The sequence below is a fragment of the Rhipicephalus sanguineus genome, chromosome 6 (genome assembly GCF_013339695.2).
Source record: "Rhipicephalus sanguineus isolate Rsan-2018 chromosome 6, BIME_Rsan_1.4, whole genome shotgun sequence".
Lineage (NCBI taxonomy): Eukaryota > Metazoa > Arthropoda > Arachnida > Ixodida > Ixodidae > Rhipicephalus > Rhipicephalus sanguineus.
The window spans coordinates 150,994,488-151,018,877 of NC_051181.1; the positions used below are offsets into that span (position 1 = coordinate 150,994,488).

At 45.0% G+C, this 24,390-nt stretch overlaps 1 protein-coding gene and 1 long non-coding RNA gene across 2 annotated transcripts; both read right to left on the reverse strand.

The window, feature by feature from the left end:
* Positions 1 to 12,361: 12,361 nt before the first annotated feature.
* LOC119397637 (uncharacterized) lies at positions 12,362 to 22,673 on the reverse strand. The gene is made up of 6 exons (XM_037665063.2): positions 22,450 to 22,673; positions 21,861 to 21,926; positions 19,309 to 19,520; positions 17,460 to 17,619; positions 13,952 to 14,055; positions 12,362 to 12,415 (listed from the first exon to the last, which is right to left on the reverse strand). The coding sequence occupies exons 2-6, from the start codon at positions 21,871 to 21,873 to the stop codon at positions 12,362 to 12,364; spliced, it is 543 nt and encodes a 180-aa protein (XP_037520991.1). The 5' UTR covers positions 21,874 to 21,926; positions 22,450 to 22,673.
* Positions 22,674 to 23,013: 340 nt separating this feature from the next.
* LOC125758808 (uncharacterized) lies at positions 23,014 to 23,581 on the reverse strand. Its single transcript, XR_007416436.1, has 4 exons — positions 23,564 to 23,581; positions 23,415 to 23,497; positions 23,261 to 23,345; positions 23,014 to 23,097 (listed from the first exon to the last, which is right to left on the reverse strand). It is a non-coding gene; the product is annotated as an uncharacterized LOC125758808 (long non-coding RNA).
* Between the last annotated feature and the right edge of the window lie 809 nt (positions 23,582 to 24,390).

A 24,390-nucleotide genomic window follows, 5' to 3' on the forward strand; every position in this document is an offset into this window, starting at 1 on the left:
GATGGCATTCTCTACAGTGGTGTGACAGGCAAGAGAGTGCGTAGTAGAATGGGCCACCAAGCAACAGCTTTTTTAGGTGGACCCAGAGTTCTGAGGCCACCTGTGTAGACCAAGACGAGTCCATAGTGGCACCAATATTAAAGAGACGTGGAATTCTTAGGAGAAGAAAACGACGTAAGCACAAGTGCTGGGTTAATAGACATAAAAAAATGCAGGGTGATAGGAATTGGCTGAAGACAGGAGAAGCTGATGGTATAGATGGTTGCTTTAGATAGGTGCGAGTGAGCCATTCAGCTGCGCAGCTCAGCTTTTCAGCTGCAAGTAGGATTCGCATCACACAAGGCACGCAGCAGCCAATGACAGTCCGCGATCCGTACCATGTGATTTAAAAGCCAGTCACAGCGCTTGAAAAACATGGCAAAAGCATGCTTTCTTTATTATTTCTAACGCTGCAGCAGCCTGGGAAACTGTGGTTATTTGGAGAATGGAGGCTTGGCTGTTCTCCTCGTGCAATCCGCAGTGGCAATTGGTCGCGCGTTATTAGTCACGAGGCGCTAGAAGACTGCACACTTTCGATCTTTTAACAGCCACATTGTAGACGCAATTTTAATGCATTTCTAGTTACGTCTCGTCATTGATTTTTATTTTAGGAACAGTACAGATCTTAACAAAACAGGTCAAAACAAATAAATGGATCTTTTTTTTTTAAATAGCGTTTTCCGACCCACATCTCTTAAGGTAGTCATGTTACAAACATGGAACTTTGATCATGTGCAGAATGTTTAGTTATGATTTGATCGGAAAACTGTTCATAGCGTTGGACTTGTTGGATATTATAGTACTTAGCTATCTGACAATAATCCCATTCTGCCAGACAGTCTTTTATTTTTCTACTTTGTCTGTAAGCATGTGAGCCAGCTTTGTGTATCTCCTAAAAAAGTGGGCCTACAAGAAATTGCATAATAGAAATCAGCACGAGCAACTAAACAAGTGTGTTTAGTTTAATCAGGTTTAGACATAAAATACGGGAAATTGATGGCTTCACTGTAAATTTATTTGGCAATGTTTGGCTCTTTACCACAAAAATACCAAATAATGACTGAGTAGACATGGCGGGAAGCGTAGGCTTTACATTTAAATAGGTGTGTGGGGTAATGTTTGTCAGTACACCCCTGTTTTGTGTTGTTTGGTTTGCAGGAGAACCAATACGTGCTGAGTACGACATTGACCCATGCCATTTCATTCAACGAAGCTGTGCGACAAAGCCTGGCAGATCTGCTTGCGGCAGCAGGAGTAAGCACACTTCTCACACAAAAAAAAAAATTTCAGTGCATGAGTGAAGCAATGAATGCGATAGCAACAAATTGTAATGATATACAAAGGAAGGCTGGCAGCTCTTTTGGATCCAGTCTCTCGTAACTCTACAAAACACTGGTGTAAGAGATTACGGCTGCTCCATGGAGAGATGATTCTGCAGTCTCTGTGCGTTGAGAGCACAGCACGTAGAAGAGTATACGAGCCACCTGCTGATGGCTGCTTAGAGCGCACACCAGTGACCATGATCGCGCCCTTAGAATCAAAGTTCACAGTTGCTGTGAAAACCACAAAAATTAATTTATAGAATGTACAGAGTTTTATTCTCATTTCAACTACTACAGTAATCATTTCATGAAATATAGGTATTTCGTGCCATAGTACAAGAAACCACATTTTTGCAGGGCCAAGTCACTCTCATAAACAACACGAATATGAGTGTCTTGGCGAATTGGCAAGAGGTCAATAACATCGCGAACATGGCACCCCGAGAGACACTCGTGGCGAAGACAGGAGACACGACAAACACTGGTAAGATATAGCAGACTCTCGATAATTTATTCGAGGGGACCTCAGGATTTCGTTTGAAATATCAGAAGTTCTCATAAATATAATTCAGGGCAACATACAAACTAGCGTTGTGATGTTTATTGCTTCTCAGTGCCGCAGCAACATCATAGACAGCTCGGCATGATTGCCAGTAAAGTTTTTAGATGGCAGAGATCATACTGGTACCTATCATAAAACGAGTGCACACGTTTGTAATTGAGGGACAAACTCTGTTGTGCACTGTGACAGCTGGTAGTCCCTTCCCATTTTTAGGATGCTTTCCCACATGAGGCCAATGTACTGCGGCAAAAGCGACTTTAAAAAGCATTTGGCACGTGGTAGATTAAAGGGGCCCTCCAACACTTTTCGAGCATGCTCAAAAAGCGCTGCCGATCGGTAGTCGAGGCTCCCGAGAACACGCCAGCCAAATATTATAGCGATGCGCACGGCCTGGAATTTACAATAAATTCTCAAAGTCAGCTGAAAATCGCTCCCTCTTCTCTCGACAAATGATGTATTAGTCCGCAAAATATGACGCGATTGTCGGCAGTTCCACCATTGGCTGATGTTATAATCACGATAACACCCTCATTATTACTTTCGTTGTTAATTTTGAGTTCAATAAGTAGATAATATGTACGTTTATATTATGTTATCGCGTTAAAAACACCGAACAAACATTAATATTAGCACTTCCGGTCTCACCGACAGCTCGTCTGCGCGTAGTTGCGTGGTTCCGTTTTCTTCGCCATGCGCAGTGCCGAAAACGTGAATATTTCTGTGCTTTTGACCATCGCCGGTTGCCGTTGACAGTGGCAGCCGTTCGAGTGTTGCCTCGTCAGCTGAGAACTGCATCGTCGGCACGTTCTCACGACCGACCGAGGCACGGGCGCAGCCTGTCTCCGATAACAATGCTGGCGTCCGGTAATGGCGGCGCTTCGGGGTCGTCTGCCAGTGCCGTCTTACGAGGCGGTGTATCGGAGTATGGGCCGAAACCGATCTCAGCTGTCATTCGTTCCAAACGAGCGCGCACGTTTGCTTCCATGGTTGGCAGAGCGATGAAAACACTACGGCGTTCGAGGTGCACACCCAACATTACCAAACCGACGCGCAGTTTTCAAGCACGCGCGATACACAGCGCGATCGACTCCGCTCGACGAGAACGACGCAAGCCGACCGGAAGTGGCGGCACAGACCACGTGGTTGCGCCGAGAGGCCAGAGAGAAAAAAATGAAAAAAATGCCGCCGGCGCTGACGTCGCCTCCTCGCACCTCCGCCCTCCCTCCCTCCCCTCACGCCACGCGCAGCTTTCCGCGCGCTCGCTGCGTTGAGTTGAGAGAGAAAGCTGCGGAACGTGATCTAATTTGGTAACACCACTTAGACTTGACGGATTCGAAAAATTTTTGCGGCATATGGCTCGTGAAGAGTCATACGTCAATAATGGGACTATTCCAATATAACAAAGAAAGGTGTTGCAGGGCCCCTTTAAGGCCAGGTCATTTTTGGTACTTTTTTCCCTCAGTCAGCATTCGATTGTTGGTACACATGATTTGACTAGTTTGGCCATTTTGTGGGCAGGCAATAGGCCTTATTTGCGACATAAAAATGCAAATGTTCAGCTAAGAGCAACAAAGGCAGCAGATATTTCCAGGCATGGACAAGCAAAAAGTTCGAATAAGCCGAAATTGTGCAGTGGGGTAGTTTGAATTAAGTGGCTTTAAAATACACTGAAAACATACTGGGCCAACCAAAATCTTAATTTGTTTGAATTGACCAAAAGTTTGAATTTATCATAGTTTGAATGAGTTATCGAGTCTACTGTATTTATTTTACTAGTGTGATAGGACTTGCATGGGCACTAGAAAAATGACAACTGTGGGTCAATCCCATAATGGTACACTAAGGAGGTGCAGCAAATGGGACTTGAATAGTAGATTATCCCACTACGATCACAGTTGTGCCAGCCGTGCTTACTGTGAACAGGGCTATAACCATAGAGTTTCCTACAATACTTACTAGAGGGAACTCTGGCGCTAGTGTCTATGGGAGCTGCAACGCATGACGCTTCAGCCAGCATGGGAATGATGGGTAGTACACAAATTTGTCTAAACTTCGTACTTTAGGCTCCGTTTGGCTCCGCGTCGGCTGCATCCGCTTCGTCGCAAAACGAATTTCAGCAAAAGTCAGCAGTTTCACTTCGCCACTTTAACTTCTTTAGGCTCAGCGATTCAAATCTGGTCACGAAGTTCACAACGATCCATTCTTTTATCCGAAAGAAAACCAAAACATAGCAATAAACAAAGCCACAAGTACGTTTGAAGCCGCAAGCACGAAGACTAGGCAAATTTGTGTACTACCCATCATTCCCATGGTAGCTGAACGATTGCAGCGCCAGAGTCCCCTCTAGTTCATATTAGGAAACTCTATGGCTATAACGAGCTAGAAAATGGGGGAAACACTGAAGAATAAGTGCTTATGCCTCTTTGAATTTCCTGCACTAGTCGTTTGTGATGTACAAGATCACAATCAGTGTTCATAAAAAAAAAGGTCATCTATCTCACAGGTCATCTCTTCTTCAAAATTTTGTGTCTGCACTCCCTCAAGGGTGGACATGGCACTCAATCTTTTACTTCTTTCTCTGAAGTTGCCGAGTGCAGGAAAAAAATCGTGCTCCTCAAAATGGACATGAAATATACTGTTTAAAGAAAGTACACAATATGCTAGAAAAGTAACCTTACTTGAAATGACCACAAAAAAACTTTCTTCAGAGAAAGAAATAAAAAGATTGAGTGCCATGTCCACCCTTGAGGGAGTGCATACACAAAATTTTGAAGAAGAGATGACCTGAATAGACATGTTACGACACACATGCATCATCTACCAAATATGAACAGACAATGTAGCCTACAACATATTTAGAAGCAATTTTAAAAGTGCACACGCATTACTGCATGCGAAACCTGCCTTTGGTTTCTGTGCACACAAGCGGCCGCCACCTGCGTAGGCTGCCACGATCCTTGCGAACACTCTCCTAGCAGACCTTTTCATGGAAAAAAGGGGGGGGCTTGCATGGCAGTACAAAAGCCGCTGCCTTAGTGGGTTATGCATATTTACAGTGTCTCAGAGGGGATTATAGCAGTCCCTTGATGAAAGGAGTTGTCAACGCGCGGTGCTCACGTGCACAATTTTTTGTTTACACAGAAACAACTCTGGTTCCCACCTCACTCGGTGCACTCTGAAACCGAAAATGCAACTGGGAATCTCCAAACAATCAACATCGCACGTTTGCGCAAGTGATATTTGTAGCCGAGATAAGTGGCTTATTAGATACTTATTTCATCGGAAAAAAACAAGGTGCAAAGTTTTTGTGTCAGCTCTTTTGAAGGAGCCGCACCACAAGAATGGATGGACGCACCACAAGGATGATACAGTTCATGAGTGCACCGCAAGGATGCCACAGTTCATCGGCGCACCACAAGGATTACACAGTTCATCGGCGCACCACAAGGACGACACAGTTCAGCGCCGCAGTTGACGGACGCACAAGGGTGGACGCAGTTGACAGATGCATTCGGCTTATTCAGCGGCAGAATCCTGAAGAGAATGAGAACAACAAAATAAGCGCACAGCCAACCCAAAACCTTAAATAAATTTGATGGTGGACAAAACTCATGGATTCATCAGTCATGTGATTGGCTGAAGCCATTTTGGATCATGTTTTTGGAGCAGCCAAGAGCGCATTTTGGAGCAGGAAAACATGGTTGTGGAGCAGCGAAAAGTGCATGTTAGACAAAAAAAAAAAGCCTTTTAGAGTCGCTAAAGGCTCAATGCTGATTGAAAAAATTGAATTTATGACAACTACACCAGCTGAATACAGTCGCCGACCGTTTATTCGGACTCGGTGGGAACCGCCGAAAAGTCCAAATAATCGAGAGTCCGAAATAACGGATAGACCAGGAAAAAAACACACCTTTAAAGGCACAAAGGCCAGAAAAACTTGTCATTGTACGTCTACACATAAGCACACTCGCGCAAGACTAAGTTGGCCTGCATTTCAGCCAGTGCTTGTCGTCCATCGCTGTAGGTTGTCAATGAAACCTGTTCCGGGCTGCGATAAATCCACATCTGATAACTGGGGCCGCGTCGGAGTAGCCATCCGCCTGCATTGGCTCGAGGACCTCACAGACAATCTCATCATCGTCCAACTCTGTGAAAACTCGCGAGCAACATCGGTTTGAGGTCGGCCGCCTCCCACATGGCGAATAATCGCAGCTTTTTTTTTTTTTTTTTTCGCCTTCGTCAGTGTCTTGTAGTTGTCGCGTTTCATCATTAGTACCGACGGCGCAAATGAACGGATGGCGTCGGAACCAGTTCAGCACATCGGGCCTTGAATGCCAAGCGACAAATGAGTGAGCGAAGCGCAGATAAGCCCAGCCACAGAAACAATTGTTAATGCAAGCGCTCAAACGCGAAAAGGAAACGACGTCGGCCCAGTGTGGCATTCTCAAATGCCACACTGATCTGACTTCAAGCATGGCTTGGCTTGGCCTGCGGTGTGGCCATTTCGAGCGTGCCTTGGCCTGCGATGTGGCCATTTAATGGATACTGGACTGGCTAAAGCCGAAAGGCGGCCATTATAGCCAACAAACATGGCCTTCGAGATCGGCAATTGCCGACAGCGACCCGATCAGCCAGCCGCCGGAGTCTGAATAGTAATCGAACGGCCCGCTGTGGGGCGTCCGAATTTTCGGTCGCGAGTTTACATTACTTCAATGGGACGAGTGGCGGTGCCGCGAGGGTGTCCGAATAAACGAGCATGTCCGAATAAACGGCCGGCGACTGTAAAGCGGAGCTAAGCAGCATTCTATGACATTCCATGCAGGTACAGCTTGGACTACCAAAAGTAACCGCTTATAGTGCAAGACCGGCTATAAAGCGGTCATTTCTTACTACCGTTTATCTAGACATAGAATCAGATGTACACGAATACCACTTATTGTGCAGCGCCCAAGATGAAAAACTGGTTATGATATGGCTCAGATAAGGGAGGTAACGACCGCGCTTCTCAACTTAAGTACAGTAGACTCTCAGTAAACGGAACCTGAAGGGACCAGGAAAATGTGTTCCGTTTAACAGGAGTTCCGTTTACTGAGAGATGAAAAAGGGTGCAGAATACAAGTAAGAAACCAATCGTGTTAGATGCAGTTGTTCCGTTTAAGCAGCAGTTCCGTTTAAGAGATTTCAGTTTACTGAGAGTCTACTGTATGTTGAACGAGGAGGTACAGCGACAAAATTGTTATGGGGGGGGGGGGGGGCGCGGGGGGGACGCAGAGGAGCGGAGCGTGAAGAAGGAAGGAAAAACAACCCCCAGCCAGTTTGACTTCGCAAACACTGTCGAAACAACGAAGCTTATGCCTGTCCTTCATCAGGATGTATCGTTCTTTTATGTTCAAGTCTTCCCTTCACTGGCGCTTAGCTTCGACCTCTATCGCACAAACATCATGGTGGCCTCGACGATGACATGCCCGCTCTCGCGTTGGCTTTCGCCGACGCTCCCGTCAGGTGGCTTCTTCATCGGAAGAACGATAAATGTTCGCCGTTATGAGAGCGCATACTACTGAACTCTGACACGCCATTTTACACTCCACGCACATCACCGTCATCTCATCTTGGTGAATTTCTCAAAGGTTCACTCCTCCTTGAAGGTTTACCCCTCACCATCCTCCGCCCTCGCCTCTCACAGCACAGCGCAGCCCTCCCCTTTCTACGAAGCCTCACGCTCCCCACACTGTGAGCACCGCTACGCCGTCCCCGGACATAAAAGCCTCGACTAAGAACAGCGTCGCGGTTAAAAACAAAGATGTGTTGCCGGTGTCGCGGGCGCCTGGTGCGAGCAAGTGTTGTCTCGGCTGTCTAGGCCCCGGAGAAGTCTTTGCCTCGGCCACTTCCCGCACGTTCCACGCTGAACGGGCGCTTGTATCAAGTTTATGGTGCCGCTGCTCGACTTTTTGTCCTGAAAATAGTTATGTCGTCGTACAGTGCAGGTATTTGCGTGCGACCTTGATTCCTCTATCAGTGAAGGTGCTGTTCGGCAAATGTAAACGCTTTGCGATGTGGCCTTACGTCTTTGATACCAGCAGGTGGACATGCGAGCTTGGTAGACTTATGCAGTGTATTGCGGTTGTTCTCCCAACCGCGAAGCCAAACTTGGTTTTACGTGTGCTGCCTTTAGTTGAGCTCGTGAGTGCGACCTATTACAGGCCCCATCTCATGTTGTCGAGGGAAAGCTCCCCAGGTGGCAATGCGGCATGCTAGGTTGCCCATAACCGCCTCATCGATGTCGCGCATGTCTGCTTTGGTACAGAGTTAGCGAAAATTTTTGCAGCAGTTACATTCTGTTAGGGGTGGATGGATGATAACCTTCTGATCCTGAAAAAAATCGCAGCATATCCACAGAGTTAATGACGATGAGTGGGCGAAGCTCCGGAGGTTCATCGGTAAACCGTAAATCTTCCGTGAATTCTGCCCAGTACAGCATCAACGACGTGTGATCGGGCGCGTTTAAAGTGTCGATGAGAGTCATGGCAACTTGCAGCTCACTATAATTCTACATGTACGCTGTGTATTTTTATTGTTTAATCACGCATAGGAGAAATCTCACATGCAATACCTTGGAAGTCAAAATCCAGTGCCTATACATACGGGGTGGTCAGTGAACTATTGTGCAGAGCGAGCAGTCTGTTTTTTCAGTCAAGACACTCGCTAGCAGACGCTGCCTGCATCGGCGTTGTGAAGTGAGAGAGGGGGGAGAGCGTAGGAGAGGAGAAATAGGGGGAAGGATTCCGTTCCCCCTTTATGATAACGGCTTTATGGTCGGTGAAGTGATGGATCGGTTATGGGAGATACTGCCGGTTACGCCTGACGCAGGACAAGGTTAGACTAAGAGGAGCTTCGCCCCTAAAAAAAATAGCCACTAGCATCGTCAACGAACACGGGGGGCCATCACTCGAGTATTGATTCATGGTCGCACCGCTTTTGACATCGCACCTGGGAAATCGAAAGCGTACGGAAATGTGGTTGCCGTTCCGCGGGACATCTGGCGCCCTAACAAGGAACTATGAAAAGTCAGAATAACAGAAAGCCGAGCTAGTTCGCAAGGATTCATTATAACAAACAGGGCGGGCAGACAAGGACACAAGAAGTGCAGACACAACAAACACCACGTTTGTGGTGTCTGCACTTCCTTCTTGCGTCCTTGTCTGCACGCCCTGGTTTTTATAATGGATGTCTGCTGCTATCTGCTACAGCGCTTTTCCTTCTGCGTTTGTTTCGTCGGCACAGCAGGCCCGCGAACGTTTTAGTTATAGTGCATATACAGTGTAGCCCATTTATAACGAACCCACTTATAGCGAAATAGCGGTTATAACGAAGTGATCTTGATGTTCCGATCAAATTTCCGCATTTTCAATGCAATGCAAGTCCACTTTTAACGAAGTAAATAAACGCACCTCAGCGGATATAGCGAAGCTTTTTTCTTTTTTTTTCGAAAAAAAGTTCATCAAACAACCTTCTGAGCTTTCACGTGAATCAGTAAGGCCGAAGAACCGGCTATTTTTGGCTCCCGGCAGCTTCCTACAACGTCGTTTGCCCTCTCACCCCGCTCCACGTGTAAGCTTGCTTCACCGCATCACACCATCGCCCGGTCGCCGGCGCTAAAACAAGCCAACCTTTTTTTTTTTTTTTTCCAGTGCCAGGCAGGCGACCGCCGGGTAAAAGTAGTAAAAGGTTGCTAGTATCTTATCTCGTTGCACTGTGTACAAAGTCCCCTGTTTATTTCACAAGAAAGCCGCCCCACGCTTTAGGCCACTCCAGCCCGTTTCCGTTTGTGGTATACCTCATCGTGGCAAAAAAGCAAAGCGAGGTGGTGCACTTCTAAATTGTTTTTTTTTTCTCTCTCTCTCTCTCTGAGGTGGCGGCACCAGCTATAAGCCTGCACAGGCTCGGTCACACTGGGGAATCTGCCGTACACAGCGAGCGGAATTTTCGCGCCGCCGAAATTCAGCATCGTTCACACTTCTTACCAACCCACACCAGTGACCGCACCGCCAAAGTAAAGTCCCCAAAGTAAAACACGCGCTCACACACACACACACACACACACACACACACACACACACACACACACACACACACACACACACACACACACACACACACACACACACACACACACACACACACACACACACACACACACACGCCGGATATGCCGGATCAACGTCTCCTAGAAAAACGCATTGCCCGGATGTTTCCGCGGCGGCGCGGCCACGTTGGGTGGTTAGCATAGGCCTCCCAAGCTCGGCCAGGGGGCGCTGCGTCGCACGCGTTTCGCCGCCTTTCTTGCGAAAACCGGTCGCTCCTGTCCCCACACCAGCCTTTTGACTGCGCTGTCTCCGCACGTTCAGGCACCCTGCACGCGCTGTTCTCTGCCAAAGCCACCTAGAACTGTCTCTGCTCGCCGAGCACGTGCAGCTTCACGTGTCGCTTGCTCTGAAGGTTTAGAAAAATCCCAGAGATGGAAAAAAACGTTTTAACGGTGGGAATCTTACCAGAGGAGGACGGTTGATCGACCACCTTTTCGGGACCGAGCAGGTCGTCAAGGGCGATGCTGTTTGTGCGAGCGCTACGTGCGTGCAGATGCTGAACGGGCACATTTCTTTGACATGAGTAGGGAGGTGACTGCGCGAGTTCTGTAATTATGTTACCGGTAAAACGCACATTCGTTGCGGCAGTCGTGTATACTCGGAGCTGTCAGCAATCACCCAGCACGCTCTCGCGTGCGTTTTCTATTGATAACTTTTCAATTGCTTGGATGCCAAGTTTGTCGTGCGGCTTTAAATTTATTATGAGCTCAATGTGAAGAGCATAAATTTACATCTGCCCTGTTGAGTCACTGGCTGCATCGCAATGCGCAGTGTTCAGTTTCGTGGGAGTTTCACTTTTGCCGAGTTTTGCATCGAATGATAACGTCGGATCGCAAGTTTAATGTCGCCTTGGATTTTTTTATAGCTCCCTTTGACAGCATAATGATATACGCAAACAAAAAATAAATAAATATTTCATGCCCACTTCGACGATGCATGTTAAATTTCTTGCAGAGGCGTGTTTCATTTCGAATAATATCGACGCCTGATCACGCACCGTGTCATTCGAATGTCGCTTTGGTTGTTTCGACAGCTCGCTTGGTCAGCATCATACTATACAGGGGCGTAGCCAGGGGGGGGGGGTTCAAACCCTCCCCGAAAATTTTCAATTTTGCTTGCGTATATGTACACGCACACATACAAACGCACGCACAAACATACATAAAGTATGGTTGGACCCTCCCCCCCCCCCCGAAAAAATTTCTGGCTACGCCCCTGATACTATACAATAACCACTGGGATCGCGCATGTTTATGATTATACCGAGATTTGTGCCCAATAATAAGCGCATCTGAATTCGCGAAGCCATCGAAAATTTAATTGCCACCTTGTTTCTTTTTTCAGCTCGTTTCCAAAGCGGCATGCAAGGCTTTTTATTACGTGCCGAACGCATGACATTAATACGAGGCACGCCGTGGTGGATTAATTCGGATTAATTTCGGCCACCTGGGTTTCTTTAACGTGTACGTAAATCTAAGTACGCCGGTGTTAGTGCATTTCGCTCCCATCGAAATGCAGCTGCTGTATGCGTGAATCGAACCCATGACCACGATTTTAGCAGCGCAACACTTCAGCCTTCTAAGCAATCACGGCGTGTCGCATGCAAGGCCAATATAAACGCTCAGTGCAAACATACAGCTTAATTCTGTTTACAGGGAGCCGCGACGGGAAATGTACCGCAATCAGCTGAATTAAACACTTAGTACTCGCGGTACGTTATTTAAACTGTGGTGTAATAAGCCCAAATGCTCCGCTGCTGTAACATTACAAATGGTTGACTCGGAAAGCCAGCGCGCAATCTCGAAACGTACAGCGGCTGTCTATTTGTTGTAACTTCGGTTCACAAACGCACTTCCCTTTCAAATGAGCACGATCATCGCGTTTCTCCCCGTTAATAGTTCGTAATACTGTGTACGACAAAAACTGCTTCAAGGTGACAAGACCGCGAAAGCATCGCGGCGAACTGCCATAATCCACTCTTGACGCCTCTGCTCCTCGGACTGCTTGCATTGGAAACCGTAGAACATGACAGAAAGTTTTCGGCTCTTCGACATTTTTAAACTTTTGTGACAGTTCACAATGCAGCAAGACTGCGTGCCTGCTTTCGAGTACGACGAAGGAACGGCACCCATAGCGTGAAAAATGCGCCCGGGGAGCACGTTCTCCGCGCGCGCGATGGGAAAACCAAGCAAGAGCGACCCGTCCCAGCTACCGGAGTTTTCCCCTCTCTCCGCTGGGGCGGCGGACGGCGCTGCAGCAAACTTGAGCGTTGGAGGCCTATTAGCGTGGCCACCCTAGCCACGAGCCCGGGACGCTCCGGCTATCCGCTCGCGTGTGTTCACGTGTTGCTATGGCGAATCACAAACAGGGGCAAGGCTGTCGAACTGCTGGGCCTGCTGGCAAGCAACTTTCTGGTGACGTCTCAGGAGCGGGAACATGCATTCGCTGAAGAGGAAACGACCCAAGCAGTGGTCGTTGGCCCATCCTGATTTGCAAAACGCGAGAAACGGGTCGAGATATATCGCTACTCGTGACAACAGTCATTGTGCTTTGCATTGCGTTTGTCGGAAAGAACAGAGTTATTACGGAGTACTTCGTTGTCGCTACTGCCTTCGACGACTGCGATATGAGAAGTTTGCCGCCGTTTTTCGAATTTTTGACTCGCGCTTCGATAGGTTCACGCGTCGAGGGAATCCGGCGGCAGCTGCCGCAAAAATCAGTCCGGGGCCGATCGACGCGGAAAGGGCTGTTCCGGCGGACCCCGCTGCCGCCGAAGCGGATTCCACGAACGCTCTCGCCGGCCTGCATGCTGAGGCGATATGCGCGTATGCGAAACGTGTGCAGGGGACCCTCGACCACGTTTTACAGGGAGCGTAAAAATTTTTTTTTACTTCGTCTGCATGATGAGTGATTTTTTTTACAGTCCAGATATAGCGAAAAAGCAGTTATAGTTAATAAGTAATTTCAGATTCCCGCCAACTTCGTTATAACCGGGCTACACTGTACTACTCGCTGTTCTTGACTTAGGTTTTACACAGTGTATGGGGTAATAAAAAGGTAGTCTCTTCAGCATGCACACACGGGCACGTTTTTCATTTGCGTGTACTCACAACCACCATCGTGGTGTTTACACGTGAGGATCAGAGCATGCTGGGGCGTTTTCATCCCGAGAGATTAGTTATGTTTTCGAAATATGAAAATGCCAAGTTTGGCGCATAATAGCGAAAACGTAGCTGGATGAAGCAGGATTTGTCTTTTGGTGCAGTTATCACATCACTGATTCATTGAATATATTTGAAAAATTATTGGCATTTTAGGCTAGCAGTTCCAGTTATTTATAGTCTGTGCATTTAAACAAGTGCACTCACTCAACAGAGATGTAGTACAGTGTAGGAAGGGTATTATTCTTAAGGTTCCATGAACCACAAAAAACAGTCAGTTCTAGAATGCGTTAAAAAAGCTTCAATGAGCCACTGTAATGCACTCACAACTTTCATGAGAAAAACAACTAAAAAAGACACATGAAACAATTTGCATTCCCAATTGATCTAAAAGCCATGTATATTTTCGCTATTGGTCACAGATTGCTCCTGTTCGCTTTTAGACCCCGGCATGTACTCTTCAGTGCCGTAAATCACGTTCCAAATGCAACCTTGCCCCTGCAGCAAAAGGGGTGCTAATACAAGCTTCCACCAGTCGCATTATCGCACTCATGTTCAGCAGCAAGTGCAAGCCTCTGGCACACAGGTCACATGCTATTCGCTCTTACAATGTAAAAAACACAAGTCGTTTAATATTTCTTTGTTTGCAGTTTTCAAATATGAGTGCCTGTACTCTCTTGTGACAGCATATTCAGTGAAGCGAAATGCCTAAAGATGCCTTACCTTAGCAATCGCGTTGTGTTGTCTGGCAGGAGCATGCCGCAGCCACTCTCGGATGGCCATCTCCACCGTGAAATCGCTAGCCTCGTGTGCAGTCTGGACAGCACCTACGAGGAAACAAGAGGTTTTATTGAAGAGTATTCCATTCACCTGGAACACAAATTTTTGTAGGCAGTAAGCATGAAAACATTGAAGCACTGGCACACTATAATTGCCTTTTACCTGAACCACTTCACGAATTTGAAGCTGTAAAGTCAACCGCATTATGCGAGGTAAAACGTGTCTGCTAATGAACCTAATAACGTGTTATGCTGGCTGAATGTGTTTATACAAAACAAATTTGATGATGCCCAAAATTCACCTGTAAAAGTATAACACAATGTGTTCTTGTGCTACGATCACGCTAGAAATCATGTCAGGCTACCGTCTCGAAGCAGACTTCAGAATCGAGGGCGTGCTCATGCTATGCGTATTGGTTTTTCTTAGGCTGTTGCGAATAGTAAATTTAGGTTCAAGTTGAATTCGAAGCGAATAGTGATTTAGTTGAATAATTTTGAATCGAATACAGTAGACTCCCGTTAAGACGAACTCGAAGGGACCGCGGTCATCTGTTCGTCTTATCAGGAGTTCGGCTTACAGGAATTGCCCCCAAAAAGAGAGATGCTAACATGCCAAGTGCATCCAAATATGTTACTTGAAACAATGAATGCAGTAGACTTACAATGTGGGGCAAAAAGACAAGAAAAAGCATTTATTTGGCTCATCTAGATAAAGACTATGCCTTCAAGCAGAGTATTTACACGAATCTTACGAGCACCCGATTTCGCGTGTTCAAAAATAAAAATGCTCGTGAAGATATTTGCTACCACATTTTAATGACAAAACTGTAACACGCTCCTATGTTGACGATTAGACAAAAAAATTAAGAGACAAGCACAATTTTCCTTCAAAGAATGTAAAAGTTATTGTCCTGGCAGTTCGTTTTCTTCTGTGAGCCTGTTTTGCTGGCTCTAAGATCACTTCTGGATACGCCTCGGTCGCGTGCTGTTGCCTTGACAAAGTCATTATACGCTGAGTTGCTTAAGAAAGTCTGCAAGGTTTTCTTCGAGGTCCGGATATTTTCCCGTTTTCGGCCCGTAGTAACTTTTCCTGATCGACGTGCAGCTGAAGATATCCCATCGGGCTACTCACGGTCACAAGCCTCGCCACGAAAAAGACACGACGCAGCTATATTCACTGCGCAAAATAGCCTTCCTTTGTCGTGCGCTTCCATAATCAAAATGGCTCATCACAATTTGCACTTCACTGGGAACAGATAGAACGCGCACAAATACATGTGCTCGGCCGCCATTGTGTGATGGCGATGACAATGCACCTGACCCCTCTGACATCACAGACCATTTTTGTTCCTGTTGTCGCTTTCTTTTTTTTTCCCCACTCCCCTTGTGTTTTCCCCCTCTGACAACAGTGGAGGGGCCCCAAGCTCTTGTGTTGTTCTGTTCTCCTTTGTACTCCAGCTGGGAAGCCGAAGAACGGGGGGGAGGGGGGGATACAAAAGGACGCAATGGCTTGGGGGTCCAAGTTGTAAATCCCGCACTCTTTTTGTTGCTTTCTTTGCTGATAAAGCCCACACCTCCCCCACCCACAGGCAGGGGGTGAGAGGGGATACCAGCTTTATCCGCTGACTGGTCTTCTTCGTTTATCTTCGCGTCGCGATTTGCTTCGCGTCTTTGCTCCAGGAAGTGCCTTTTTTTTCATCTTTTTTGCTTTTTCTCGGTCGCCTGAATGCCCCACCAAGACTGCAGTGTTCGTTTCGCAGAATCGCTAGCGTTGTTGATCATCGCGAAAGTTCGTCTTAACAGAAGAGTACAGTTGGGCGGTTCGTCTTAAGCGAATTTTTTTTGCATTGAGTCTATGGGAAACCAAACAAATGGTCCCGTGTTGTTCGGTATAAGCGAGAATTCGTCTTAACCGAGTTCGTCTTAACGGGAGTTCACTGTAGTGTATATCACATATCATAAATAAAAATGAGCATATTTGTCCTGATCCAACTAACCTGGTCATTATTATATTATTTTTTATGCAAGTCTTTTTGGTTTGAAGGATGTGGAAAAAATTTTGAACAGTAGCGGGATTTCAGTAGAATGCAAGTGATAACCTGTAAAATATGTTGCATTTCAAAATTTACTATGGTTGAACCTCTTTATAAGAGACACTGATATAACAGACACGTGGGGTATAAGGAACACCAGAGTGCTACACGAAAGTAAGCGTTGATAGGAAAATGCATAACTTAGTACCCTGCTTATAAGAGACACCTCAATTAAGAGGCTAGAATTTCTCCCTCATGCATGCCTCTTATAAAGGGGTACAACTGCATACTTAGAGCGCATAGGCTGGTATAACAGGCTTGTAAACTTAAAAATTAAAAAACGATCTCGGGCTGACGTGTGCAGGTGGTTCTGCATGCGCGCCCAAACCTCATATTTGCAACATTCTACGGTAGCTGCACGATGCCGTGGTCGCTCAGGCACAGCAGTGGAAGAGTGGTCCCCACACTACAATACGAACTAGTTGCCTGCTTCGTATTGTCTATTGTTCCGAAATCTAGTAGTCCCATGTTCATGCAGCGAGGGTCATCTATCCGTCAAGCTTTCACGCTGGCAAGGGCGATTCGTGTCACCAAATTGCAGCGAAAGCGTTTGCCACGCACTTTGACACCCCCTCCTATGTTCCTCTCGCTTGAGGCACGCGCAGAGCTGACAGTTTCCTGGAAGCAATTGTTCAGTGCACTTGTGTCGGCAGAGTTTTGAAAATGTCGTGCCTTAATGACGTGCTCCCAAAACGCCTCCGTTTGATGCCACAAACCAACTACAGCAGTGCCACTACATCAAGGCCTTTAAGCGCAAGGTCATTTTGCACACGGTGAAAACTTCAAACCTGCAAGCGCAGCACGAGTTTGGTGTGCTGCGCTGGCACTTTATGCGCACTATAGGCTTCAATTGAAACCCGAAGAGCGGCAACCATCGTCAAGTTATCACCGTGGACGGGTGCACATATGCGCAGTGCTGCCATACCGAACGCACGTGCGCCAGTGAACTGTGATGACTGGGAATGCTTGCCGCTCTTATTGTTTCGTTCGAAGTCGATATTACGTGCCTACGGGGTGCACGTTTACACAATAAAAGTGGAGGTTTTTTGCTGGTGAAACGGCCTTTCTTTTTTCATTCAACCTGCATTTGAGACTTGTTTTTTTTTTTGCCTTTCGAATTTCGGGGGTCGCCCTGCCATCGAGGGCAGCCTAGAGCAGAGTAAATACGGTAATTACTGGAACACGGTGTACAATTTGACCACTTGCAGTGAACAGACAATCATACAGGTAGTTGCATGATAATAAACCACATACACTTAAGATACAGAAGCACCTACAAATTACTGCACCTGTCCAGGCACTCTTCAAAACTATTCACGATATCGTAGAGTGCACACATGTGAGGACCAAAATACTTACAAGTTATGCACGACGGCAACTGCATCTGACAGAAGCTGAGCTTCCCCTTCCTCCCTTGCCACGAGAACTGGCACGCCAGATGATCAGTCATAACGTACCGTAGCATCCTTTTCGTGCATGCGGCCGGGTTTGCGCCGCCTTTGACAGCAAGTTCTCGAATCTGGAAAAGCAAGTTCAGCAAACAAAAAAAGCCTTTAGGCTAATGGAGGGCTAAAGAGAATTGAAATGGCGAGCTCTGTAAGTAATAGAACATAATGTGTGGAATGGGCGACGTGATATGCGTGGGGGTCAAGGAAAAACAGACGCGACACAAGCGTTTGTGACGTGTTCATTCTTCCTCATCCTCTTGTCAAGGTGGCTCAGGCCACTTTGCAAACTAAGAACTAAAGGTCTAGCAACCCACCATGTAATAGCAGAATAACCACTTTATAAGAGACATTCCAGAATCCAATATATTTTAGGTCTCTTTTACGCTGTGCACCAGGTTCGCACTTTCCGATCACTGCATAGTTCTACATAGGCAGTCTGAATAAAATGAGCCTAAAAAAGGCTACAGGCAGATGCAAGAGGTTCTTATTCCTATCATCTGATTGTTACGCGATCTCCTTAGTGGAATACGTCACACAGAGCACACTATTCACGCTTTCTTCTACCACACCATTCCTACGCTACCAGGATATTCTTGCAAAGCAAAATACGTCTTTGTAGAAGGGTCCTCTTTACAATAGATGTGCATAGTCATGAAAATACAGCAGGAATGAAAGTTTCAAGCATTACACAAAATGCTGGTTGCTAGAAAAACCAAGCGCGCAAGCTTGCACACAATTGAATAAATTATACAGACACATGTTTGTATAAGCACTTGTCTTCAGGGCAGTAGTGCACGTTACGCTATCATTATAAAACAATTTGCCAGTTACATGTTATGTTCTTAAATTGTCAGTATTTTTTTCTTCTTTTCGAAGTTGGCTTGTTTACATGCTTCTTTTTTTTTTGTACAGTTGAACCCCTTCATAAGAGGCACTGATATAACAGACACGTGGGGTATAAGAGAGACCAGTTTGCTACATGAAAGTAAGGGTTGATAGGAAAATGCACGACTTAGTACCCTGCTTATAAGAGACACCTCATGTAATAGGCAAGACTTTCTCCCCCGTGCATGCCTCGTATAAAGGGGTCCTACTGTATAAGCATAGTTATGTTTATATATGAATGCTCAATAGTCCATACAGCGTACACAAATTTGTCTAATTTGTGTGAAATAATCTGTGCATATTCATTATTGTACATTATTTCAGCTTCTGTGACGTACTGTTTTACATTTTTTGTTTTGCGCACGCAAACAGTGTACATCATAATTGTCATGTATTACTTTTGATATATATATCTTTACTTTTGCCAACTACTCTGCTACATATGAGAAGCAGAAACGTTTAGTGTAAATGTAGAACAAGAGATGTTTGTATGCTTTGGCTGTCAGGAATCGAGGAAAGAACCTTTGTCAAGCTGCTAGATTGCAGCTTTTTGTTCTTGTCCTTGCGTTATCTTGCTGTAATGAATGCCAAATACACTGATTGATTGATTGATGTCAGTGCGGAAACATTCATATCTACAAATCCTCTGCCCATTGTTATAGAATTAGGACGCCCACTTTTAGAAACTCTTTCAACTCCACCAGATTGTCCCGATTACCGGAACTCTTATGCCGCACCTGTGGTGTCCAAATTACAGTTGGCCATTATAAGTTAAGCTAGAAAATAATTAGAGCAAAAAAAATGTTGCTAGCAGGCCATATAAATGCAAGGCATTGTGCAGTGACAAAGAAGTCGACATGAATAAAGCCACTCACAAATACTTCTTTTCGCGTGCCAGTCAGAGTACAATCGAACTGTTTCAGGGTCCCGTAGTCGTCAAACGGCATCGCAACTAGTGGTTCACTGTTGGCCTGAGCCTCCATGTCGCGCCTTGCAAACCTTGTTACTAAATCCCCCAGGAGTTGCCCCTGCTGCTGCTGCACCACACGAAGCCCAGCCAACTGGGTCAAAACTTGGCGTTGGAATTCTGAAAATATAATGGGCATCAATAGTTTCGCAAAAAGCGTCAGTTCACTTTGGCCAAGAATTAGGAAGTGTATGGTCGCCAGATATCCCAAATTAGAGAAACAAGACACTATATACAGATGGGCTGGTAAGGTGGCATTTGGAGCTCAGTAGGTACTATTTACCCTTTTTTTTTTCGTGAATACATGGATATGATTGAAGCGAGTGGTGAATGTGACCGTGTGAGAAGGGATGCAAGTAAAAACATGCGCCTGTGCAAACTTCATCCACTGTAGTCATCCTATGTGTGCGTGGAGCTTGTGCATCCTATGTGTTTGTGGAGCTGCTTTTGAAAGTTCATTCACGTCACATTTGAACACACTGAAAGTACAGCATGTTAGCATTTCTTACATAATACGCAATTAACATAAAGTCTTGAAACAATGCTAAAAGAGTAGCTATCCCCATGTATACATGCAAAAATTGTGACGTTTCTCAACACTTGTTAGAACTAACAGCTGATGTTTGTGAACAGTAAAAACTTTCAGAAGTGAGTAATCGAATGTCAATTAGCTAGTATAACATATAATGATGGGGAAAAGTGCACCCATACACATGGACATTAAGAACACTTTACGGCTCGAGTTCGGCTTGCATGACATAATGTACAGTCGCACTGAATATGACTTGCAACATGGGAGCGCGCGACCTCATAAGTTCAAATACTTATGCATGACTTCCACTAACCCTTATTTCCATAACTACATGCTGTTCTATCACTTTTCTAACCCCAGTTAGAAAATATTATTGTTGTTAAAATGAAAACAAGCTGAAGCCACACACAATCTTTGAACTTATAAGGCCACGCACTCCTGTGCTGCAAGCCATAATCAACATGCCTGTACCTCTTATTGATCTGCCTAAGTCAACTGAAATGCCCTGTACAGGAATCACAGATAGCAACCAAGACGTTTAGGCGCAAGTGTACCGTGCATTTCAGCTTCCGCTGTCTCCCTTTCACCTTAATTCAATCGACGTAATAATGGCACACATTCATTCATCAAAATCATCATCTTCAACGACCAGTTTCGTGGCGGCATGGCGTGGTTGTCTTGAGCAATCCAGCACAATGGTTTTTGAATCTGTTAGTATGAGAGTGTCGGGACGAAACGAATACAGAAAAAAAAAGATATTTTTGCTTGAAACAAAAAACGTAACCAGAACGTTATTTATTATTTCGTTCTGGAGTAAAAACAAAATATTTTTTATCGATGTTCGGTTCACGGGAACACTTGTCGATCCGGAACAACCGTGGTCATGCAACGTGAGCATAATGCATAACTCAGGGTACAGAATCAGTGCGTATCTTGGGCAGATATCCCAAATATATGTTGAAATATTGCGGAAAACCAAAAAAAAAAATGGCAACCAGAGCCGTTTGTATCATTGCAACTGAATTTTTGCTTGCCCCTCACACAGGCCATTGTAGAGAGGCCATTGTCGGCGCTGAAGTTTGCTTGATCAGAATCTTTGGGCGTCCGTTTTTTCGGACTTTCTGCCCAAATTTCATGTCTAAAACAGCATTAACTGAACCTACACCTCTACTGTATCGTTTTCGAGCTGGAACCAGCATTTTCTTGATTCAATAAAATTGCAAACATAGTTACGCATTTTCTTGCGTATCAGCCGCAGAAAATAATTTTATATTCGTAGCGAAAGTAAAAAAAAAAGAAAAAGAAAAGACAAATTCTTGCTTGTAAAGCTGCCATCGCGGCAGTGCTTTGCAGCTGTGCAAGGAAGCTAGCTTCGCCGCAATACGCGGGGATCATTTTCAGAAAATGATCCGCGAATCGTTGCAGAGGGTGCGGGTTATACGCAAAAAAAAAAACGGTAATTTAAAATTGGCTTTGCCGCAAAGCACACGTATAATGTGGTGAAGCGTACTGAAAATCTGAAGGAGCCACTGCTAATCGGACGTTCACCGTATTTGTCTTCGGCAAATCAGAAAATAGTAAAATTCTGGTGCGAATCGAATCGCAATTAATATTCTAAAATTATTCGAAACTTCGAATATTCGCAGGCACCTAATAAAAACACTTGGTGTGCTTTGAAATCAATCTCGAGTTAACCTCTCGCGTCTATGTGATGACTACCACATAATTTTACGGTGTGCATATTAACCAGTTTTGCCCAAGTGATCAAACAAAAGCTCAATAAGTTGTACAGCTCCCAGAAGTTACATTTCAACAAGGGCACTACTACGTAATGTTTATATTTTCACTGTGCATTACTACACACCGCACTAGAATCATTCAGCAAGGCGACACCCACCTACTTGAGTGCATTTGAGTGCTCCGCTTACCTTCTTGAGACATCACTTTTTTTTTATGCGGTTGACCAGTCCCAGCTGCTGCAAACTCTGCGTCTCCTAGTGAGGCAAAGAAAACTGAAAGCCAATTAATCCAATCTTCATACATATGATGTCCACCGAGGGCATATTAGCAATGCTAACCATAGTCCACTTCACATGGCAAGAACACCAATTTCTCAGAAAACTGTGACTTCCCTTTAACCAATATCTGCGTTTCACATGCCATAATGACAATATGCTGACAAACTATGTAGTTGTGGCTGCAGTAATTTGTATCGTCGGGTGTTATTAAATGTGCACTGACACAGCACAGTGCTCTTTTAAACAATTCATTGCAGTTAGCTTGCTTCTGGAGAAATCATAACTTTGGGACAATAAAGGGTTGACAGTGTCAAGCAATTATGTGTTACACACACAGTCCCAGTGCTTTTGTGCCCAAACTGGCTCATATGTGTTCTATATCAGTGGGTTTTTGCATGCAATGAACTGTACATATACAGATTATAACTGTCAGCCGCATGAACTTTCAAAGACGTTCAAAAGCTACAACAAAGAATCCTACTTCTGTGTGTATTCCTACCTGCTGCAAAGCTTTCTCCAGTAGCATGACCTTCTGGGGTTTCACCATGAAGCTCCAAAAACACTGAGCACAGAACAGCAAACACACTGGCAATAAGACACTGTGTTGCAGCATGGTAGGATGCACAGGTTTGAAGGTGCTAAGAATAACTTTAGGTAAATGAATATTTCACCTGCTCTTCCTAGCAATGTCACATACTAAGATAGAACAAAACCAATAATTTTATTTATGGTTAGATATGCCTTAGCAAAGCACAAGACAGAGCAAAGTTTGAATGCACATTAAGACACAGGCGACATGCATAAAAGAGCAAGACAAGCATTTCTTTTAAAAATTGGTCAGCAATAGAGGACTGTCAACAATAGAAGTCCACTAGAAGACACTACAGGAAAACAGACTGCACAAGGCAAAAAAGAGGAAAACCATTTCCAATGACAGTGGCAATTTATTTATTGTGAAAATGAATATTTCTACAGTTTACGCTCAATACAACTATTGTGAAAGCTAATCATAATTACCTCCTTCGTCTTCTGCATCAGCGTCTACCTGAACAGGTACATCTGTAGAAAACAAAAAATTTATGTGACATGTGATCGAAAAACCTCAAATGGTTACCTTCGCTGTCTTCACTTCGTGGTTCTTCATGGCCTGCAGAGATAAATAGATTCATCACTCTCGAGCTCAATACTCAGCCAAGTTTCTGTGTGGTACAGTACAAAACTGGGCCAATGCAATGCTCTATATGATCTTGTTATTTGCTTGGCTTGTCCTTACAACAAGGTGATGTTTAGATGTGAGTGAAAACACTTACTGGCCACAGATGGCCCAGGAAATGTGCTTGGTGGGCGCGGTGGCTGCCTGTTGTGTTCAGGTTCATATCTGGTGGGCTTTGTCACCTTGAATGTAAGGATCTAATAAGCATTGTGTGATGCGACAACACGATAACTGAACAAACACATTTTTACCTTTCTCTTTCCTCCCCCAGTGCTCTCCAACTCTGATGTGTACTGCAGGCGTGGTAGTGCCAGACGAGCATCGCGATAGTTGTCTAGAATTAAAGGAAAGTTCATAATACAAGTAGGTGTCCCGCAATCGCCAGATGTTCTAAACTTACTAAATGTTGCTTTCATGACTTTGGTGAAGGCTGCATACCTTTCTGAACCATTGCTGTCTTGCTGCCAGGACCAGGGGGCCAGAAGCACTTTCGCCCACGAATCCATGAGGACGGAATGACGGCTATAGATTTGTCGTCTTTGAATTCTACTACAGAGAACTTCATCTGCAAAGAATAATGTAACAAAAAGCAGGGGTGCTCTCTCATAGATCATTGCTTGAAACTTGCATTTTTAAAGCAGCAGAAAAAGTGTCTGCTGCGAAATTCTTACCCGCAAGATTTGATGGCTGTCAAACGTCACAGCAATACTAGAAGTCAGCAATCATTTGAGGTGGGGCGAGACTTCCTTTGGTCAGGAAAATTCAATTTTGTAATTTTGCAATCACCTTACAGAGAATTACGTTATCTTTCAAGAAATATATCACACTTGGGCGCTCGAGGTGTCCAATATAATTTTTGGTTTTATTTCATTCACACATTGACCGGAAATGTGCGTGTGCTCCTACGCAACTTCAGCGTTTTCCTCAAAACAACCTCTTTGAAGTTCGTCAACTTTTTTCTTGCGGGCATGAGCGAACAAAAATTTTCACATGTGCTAATTAGTGGCATTTACATATTTTTAGTAACAACACAAACCAGAAGTTATAGTTCGCACACACCAACAAACTTAAAAAGCAAATATACTTTTTGTACACCCACAATTTCAGTTCCAAATCCTAAGCATCAGTAGCTATCTTTGTACAATATTGAAATGTTCTGCAAATATGATATCTTAATGAATAAGAGAGAGAGAAACAACTTTATTTCTTAATGAATAAGCACTACAT

What these genes read in the sequence shown, in the direction of transcription:
- LOC119397637 (XM_037665063.2), bottom strand. An exon ending in GCACGCGAAAAGAAGTATTT is followed by an intron (nt 17,620 to 19,308) that starts GTGAGTGGCTTT and finishes TTGCTTTTCCAG; the next exon opens with ATTCGAGAACTTGCTGTCAA. An exon ending in GTTGCCGTCGTGCATAACTT is followed by an intron (nt 14,056 to 17,459) that starts GTAAGTATTTTG and finishes GTTTCCTCGTAG; the next exon opens with GTGCTGTCCAGACTGCACAC.